The sequence below is a fragment of the Phocoena phocoena genome, chromosome 3 (genome assembly GCF_963924675.1).
Source record: "Phocoena phocoena chromosome 3, mPhoPho1.1, whole genome shotgun sequence".
NCBI lineage: Eukaryota > Metazoa > Chordata > Mammalia > Artiodactyla > Phocoenidae > Phocoena > Phocoena phocoena.
The window spans coordinates 35,706,820-35,713,718 of record NC_089221.1 but is presented as its reverse complement, the minus strand read 5'-3'; the positions used below and the strand labels follow the sequence as shown (position 1 = coordinate 35,713,718).

Genomic DNA, 6,899 nt, shown 5'->3' with positions numbered 1-6,899 from the left:
TTCTGAGACTCCTATAATGTGAATGTTGGTGCATTTAATGTTGTCTCAGAGGTCTCTTAGATTGTCCTCATTTCTTTTCATTCTTTCTTCTTTATTCTGTTCCACAGCAGTGATTTCTACCATTTTGTCTTCCAGTTCACTTATACATTCTTCTGCTTTATTTATTCTGCTATTGATTCCTTTTAGTGTATTTTTCATTTCAGTTGTTGTATTGTTCATCTATGTTGGTTCTTTAGTTCTTTTATGTCTTTATTAAATATTTCTTGTATCTTCCTGGTCTGTGCCTTTATCTTTTTCTGAGATCTTAGATCATCCTTACTATCATTACTCTGAATTCTTTTTTGGGTAGGTTGCCTGTCTCCACTGAGTTGTTCTTCTGGGATTTTATCTTGTCCCTTTCTCTGGGATATAGTCCTCTGCTGTCTCATTTTGTCTTTCTGTGATTGTGGTTTCCATTCCACAGGTTGCAGGGTTGTAGTTCTTCTTGCTTCTGCTGTCTGCCGCCTTGTGGATGAGGCTGGTCTAAGGGGCTTATGCTGATTTCCTGGTGAGAGGGACTGGTTCCAGCCCACTGGTGGGCAGAGCTGGGTCTTGTCCCTCCTGTGGGCAGGGCTGTGTTAATGGGTGTGTTTAGTGGCCAGCTGTGCGCTTAGGAAGACTTTAGGCAGCCTGTTTGCTGATGGGTGGGGCTGTGTTCCCACCCTGTTGGTTGTTTGGTCTGAGGCATTCCAGCACTAGAACCTATTGGCGGTTGGGTGAGGCCAGGTCTTGGTGAGAAAATGGTGGCCTCCAGGAGGGCTTACGCCAATGAGTACTACCCAGAACTACCACCACCAGTGTCTCTGTCCACACAGTGAGTCACAGCCACCCCCTCACACACCCCCAACCCCCTCCACAGGAGACCCTCCAATACCAGCAGGTAGGTCTGGCCTAGGGTCTTATGAGGTCACTCTTTTTCCCCTGTGTCCTGGTGCTCATGAGACCTTGTGTGTGCCCTCCAAGAGTGGAATTTCTGCCTCCCCCACTTCTGTGGAAGTCTTGCAGTCAAACAAGGAGCTAGTCTGACAAACTGACTTGTTCTAATGTGTGAATGGTAGAAGGAGAACTGTTTATCCCTCCCCTCTTTCTAGGCAACATGCTCAAGCTCTCCCCATGTCACAAACACCCCCATGTGCATCATGCATGCTTTGATGCATCCAAAATATGGCTCTAAGAGTCCAGGCAAGCCAGCAGGATATTTTTGAGCTGGGCTTGTGTTTATTCAAAATTAAAAAAAGGTCGGAGCTGTCTTCTCTGCTCTGTATTTCAGCACAGAAAAAAATCTTCACACACATTGCTACTGTGTTTAAACGAACTGTGCTATGCTCCCCTTACAAGGAGAAGAACTGAGTATGCAGTCTGATTTAGGATGCTTTTCCTGTGGGTGTTTGACAATAGAAGCACACCATCACAAATCCAAGAAAATAAATTTATTAAACTTTGAAGGAAAAAATCCACAGACATAAAGAAAGTTAAATATAAACTGCAGGACACAACTAGTCATACTAGTGAATAATGGCTTGTGTGGCCAGCAAAGTACCAAAATGACATTCGGAGACCGATTGAGGTATTTAGCTATTTTTGGCTATAGAAATGTCAGCCTATTGTAAAATAGTAAGATAGTTTTCCCAAACACACAGTTTTAAGTTGAATTAGGTTCTACATTGATGAAACTGTCTATGAAACTAAATTATGTAGCTCTTAGAGAAAACCGTAGCAGCAAGGTAGCAGAAAATCTATTAAACATCTATTACAAAGTAACATGTTGAACTTTAAACACCCAATTCTAGCTTTTCACTGTCCTTCCTGCAAGAAAGAGGGAATTTAATATTGCCAACCATTAAGCTTGTTTCCTAAAAAGGTATGGCAAATACTATTTAAGTTAAAGCTAACTTTAAAGTCTTATTAACCTTTAAAAAATACGTAAGTGGGCTTCCCTGGTGGCGCAGTGGTTGAGAGTCCGCCTGCCGATGCGGGGGACGTGGGTTCGTGCCCCGGTCCGGGAAGATCCCACATGCCGCGGAGCGGCTGGCCCCGTGAGCCATGGCCACTGAGCCTGTGCGTCCGGAGCCTGTGCTCCGCAACGGGAGAGGCCACAACAGTGAGAGGCCCACATACGGCAAAAAAAAAAAAAAAAAAAAAAAAAAAAAAAAAAAAAAAAAATACGTAAGTGAGAAGCATTCTTGAGTGAGATGAGTCTTCTCTTTTTGACAAACCTTTTGAGGAGCAATCCCAGTGCTCCTATGAATGATGTTTAGGTTATTAAGATATTGAACAATAACTTATAATTTACTCAGGCTGCTTCTTTTTCTACTGACTACCCGCTTTAAGGCCAATCCACTCAGAGGGGAAGTAAAAAATGATGAAACTTCTTTTATTAAGTAAATCCTATAAAAGATTTGGTAAGGAAGAAAGTTTCTGCTATGGGTTTAAATAAAATTTTAAATTATCTTGGGGATTTAAAATCTTGTTTTTTCTCTTTTTTTGCTACCATGAATAATGAGTATGTGTCTGGCTATAGGCTGTGAAAGAAAAAGCTTTTTCTTGAACTTTTATTCCATGATCTGGTTAACTTCACTTCGACCAGCTTCAACTTACAAAATGCTTCTTGTACCTGTTCCTTCCTTAGGTAAATATGAACTAAGAGACACTGTGGCCGAGGTTCTAAGGCTTGACTCTCATGATCTGAGTGCACTAAGAAACTCCTTCCCTGTGCACTGCAGTAACTAAGCATTCTGGGTCAATAGGAACCAGGTATGATTTCTATTCTCTTAATATGCAGTGCTCTGACATGAACCAAAACTTGGGTAAGAAAAGCCTTTTTGTTCATTTGTGTTGTGGGTTTTTTTTGTTTTTTTGGTTCATGATAAGTTGATCTGTGCAAACATTTTAAAGTTTTCTAAATTAACAAATATCTGTTTACAAATTCAGATAAGATGAACACATTCCAATAATGCAGCTAACTACAATCATTTTAGAATCATTTAAAGAGTTTTAGGAGGTATAAAAAGGGCCTTGTAAAAAACTAGTTTTTCTTCAGGTGCGTTGACCAAAGCATTAAACCAGCTTTAGACTGCAGTTACTACATTCTTTAGATGGGTCGGCATGAGCTACAGTACACCGTGTATAGTGTAATAGAAAATAGCCATGCTTAAAGTGTAAATTATTAAAAATACCTTTATCCATTTTATGTCAAAATAAATGTTTTACATATCCAAACTATTTCTTCTCTTCTTACCTAAAATTTTAGTTCCCAATTATTAAAAAAAATTAGCCTGTGCTATGATTTGCATTCAATCGTCCTGAACTGCAAAAGCCACCTGATTTTTCGCTTTTTCAAAAAGCATGATTAACTATAGATTAAAAAACATAGCCATTCAATGCTTAGTAGCACAAAATTAACACCCACAATAACAAGACAATCACTGCCACTAAACAGTCTTTGAGACAATTCTTTAAAATATTTACAATTCACAACAAGAATATCTATCTGATGAAGGGTTCTTCTTCTTTTTCTTTAATATCATGTTTCAACATTTCAGGAAAAGCCATTTAGAATCCATATCCCCCACCCTCAACTCCCACCCCCCTCCAAAAAATGTTTAAACATTGTTTTGGTTTAAGCATTCATGCCCTAGCCAACTCTTTGCTAGAGTAAATAGGTAACTCATTAAATATGTAGCTCATGGGAAATCGAAGAAAAGCTACGGCATGATTTTGTTCAGTTGGTCTGTGCTCACGTAGCCACATGATGAGAGAAACTCTTTGTCAGGCAAGGGCAGGGCAGTTGCATTGAGTACGAGGCCCTGTGGAGATTGTACTATATGAATGGAGGTATAGTCTGGGACAGGCAACTCAGAACTTGGAACACGTTCTGCTGTCCCAGACCTCCCAGCAGTAGTGGTAAGGCTTTCCGTGGTGATGTAAATGTCTTCCTGGTTAAAGCTTGGCTCTACATGTGATTCAACCTCGACATGAGGGGCCAGGGCGATGCACTTTTTAGCATCTGCCTCACAGAAGTAGGCGTTGTCCATGATGAAGTTTGCTTGGCAGGGTGAGACGACTTCTGGATGCATGTCACACTGGGAGATCCCAGCCTTATTCTTTTGGCCCGGGGAAAGGACCACACTCCCTGCTGGTGTAATGTCACTTACCTGGGCATAAAAGTCGATGTTTGCCAATGAATTTGGATTGCTGAGCTGTTGCTGTGTATGGCCAGCTTGATGAGTTGACTCAGTTTTGCCAATAAGAAGTGATCTTGGTTTGTTTTCCTCTCCTAGGATAACACTGGGCTGCTGGCTAGCAGGGGTAGCATCATTCGAAGGTGAGTTATCTAGATTCTTCTGGTCAAGGCACAAGCGATCTGCTTCCCCTTTCAACCTTTGTGGCTGAGCAACCTCTGAGGTACCATCACACATGTCATTGGCATTGAAATCAGTTTCCAGAATGTCAGGTTCATAACAGCTGGTACGTCCAGAGTCGTCATCCTTTGCCCCAAGGATATTAAGTGATTTTTCATGGTCATTGCTTAGAAGTCTGTCTGTGTCTGATCCTTCAGTCTTTTCATCGGGGTCATCAATATCTAGCTCAATAAATTCAACCCAAGAGTCATCATTGTAGAATTCGTGTTTATAGTTGTCATGAATGGCTAAGATTGTGTTCACCTCTTCTAATTTTCCTTCCTAGGAAATAGAAAATGAAGATCTATGAAAAACTCACAACAATTAAGTGATATAATAAATAACATTCAGAGACTAATTAGTAACAAAACCACATTAGTGAAGAACTTTCTTTTTAAAAATTCTTTTCTATTATGGTTCATCACAGAATACCAAACATAGTTCTCCATGCTATACAGCAGGATGTTGTTTATCCATTCCATATATAATAGCTTGTATCTGCTAACCTCAACCTCCCATTCCATCCCTCCCCCAACCCCCTCCCCCTCGGCAACTACAAGTCTGTTCTCTATGTCTGTGAGTCTGTTTTTGTTTCATACGTAGATAGGTTCATTTGTGTCATATTTTAGATTCCACATATAAGTGATATCGTATGGTATTTGTCTTTCTCTTTGACTTACTTCACTTAATATGACAATCTCTAGTTGCATCCATGTTGCTGCAAGTGGCATTATTTCATTCTTTTATATGGCTGAGTAGTATTCCATTGTATATATGTACCACATCTTCTTTATCCATTCATCTGTTGATGGGCATTTAGGTTGTTTCTATGTCTTGGCTATTGTGAATAGTGCTGCTGTGAACATAGGAGTGCATGTATCTTTTTGGATTAGAGTTTTGTCTGGATATATGCCTAGGAGTGGGATTGCTGGATCATATGGTAATTCTATTTTTAGTATTCTGAGGAACCTCTATATTGTTTTCCATAGAGGCTGTACCAACTTATATTCCAACAGTGTAGGAGTGTTCCCTTTTCTCCACACCCTCTCCAGCATCTGTCATTTGTAGAGTTTTTAATGATGGCCATTCTGACTGGTGTGACGTGGTACCTCATTGTAGTTTTGATTTGCATTTCTCTAGTAATTAGCAATGCTGAGCATCTTTTCATGTACCTATTGGCCATTTGTATTTCTTCTTTGGAGAAATGTCTATTTAGGTCTTCTGCCCATTTTTCAATTGTGTTGTTTTTTTGTTGAGTTGTATGAGCTATTTGTATATTTTGGAAATAAAGCCCCTATTGGTCTCATTGTTTGAAAACACTCCCATTCTGTAGGTTGTTTCTCCCATTCTGTAGGTTGTCTCTTTGTTTATGGTTTCTTTTGCTGTGCAAAAGCTGGTAAGTTTGATTAGGTCCCATTTGTTTCTTTTTGTTTTTATTTCTATTGCTTTGGGAGACTGACTTAAGAAAACATTGGTATGATTTATGTCAGAGAATGTTTTGCCTATGATCTGTCCTAGGAGTTTTGCAGTGTCATGTCTTAAGTCTTTAAGCCGCTGTGAGTTTATTTTTATATATGGTGAGAGGGTATGTTCTAACTTCATTGATTTCCATATGGCTGTCCAAGTTTCCCAGCACCACTTGTTGAAAAGACTGTCTTTTTCCTATTGTATATTCTTTCCTCCTTTGTTGAAGACTGACTATAGGTGTGTGGGTTTATTTCTGGGCTCTCTATTCTGTTTCATTGACCTATATGTCTGTTTTTTTGTGCCAATACCCCTGTAGCTTTGTAGTATTGTCTGAAGTCTGGGAGGGTTATGCCTCCTGCTTTGTTCTTTTTCTTCAGGATTGCTTTAGCAATTCTGGGTCTTTAATAGTTCCATATAAATTTTAGGATTATTCTAGTTCTGTGAAAAATGTCATGGGTAATTTGATAGGGACTGCATTAAATCTGTAGTTTGCTTTGGGCTGTATGACCATTTTAACAATGTTAATTCTTCCAATCTATGAGCATGGGATATCTTTCCATTTCTTTGACTCACCTTCAGTTTCCCTTATTAATGTTTTATAGTTCTCAGCATATAAGTCTTTTACCTCCACAGTCAGGTTTATTCTTAAGCATATTTTATATTTTTGGGTGAGATTTTAAATAATATTGTTTGTTTACATTCCCTTTCTGATATTCTGTTGTTAGTGTAAAGAAATGCAACTGGTTTTTATATGTTAATCTTGTATCCTGCTACTTTGCTGAATTTGCTTATTATTTCTAGCAGTTTTTTTGTGGATTCTTTAGGGTTTTCTATATAGTATGTCATCTGCATAAAACGACAATTTTGCCTCTTCCCTTCCAATTTGGATACTTTTTATTTCTTTTTCTTGTCTGATTGCTATGGCTAGGACTGCCAATACTATGTTAAATAGAAGAGGTAAGAGTGGGCATCCTTGTCTTGTTCCAGATTTTA

General features: G+C 39.1%; 1 protein-coding gene across 1 annotated transcript in view; it reads right to left on the bottom strand.

Moving 5' to 3' along the window:
* Positions 1 to 3,735: 3,735 nt before the first annotated feature.
* The window catches only part of GHR (growth hormone receptor), a 157,735-nt gene continuing 154,571 nt past the window's right edge, over positions 3,736 to 6,899 (bottom strand). Inside the window, exon 9 of the mRNA XM_065873224.1 lies at positions 3,736 to 4,721. Coding sequence (XP_065729296.1) covers positions 3,744 to 4,721 — 978 coding nt within the window. The 3' untranslated portion in view covers positions 3,736 to 3,743. The remainder of the gene's footprint in view (positions 4,722 to 6,899) is intronic.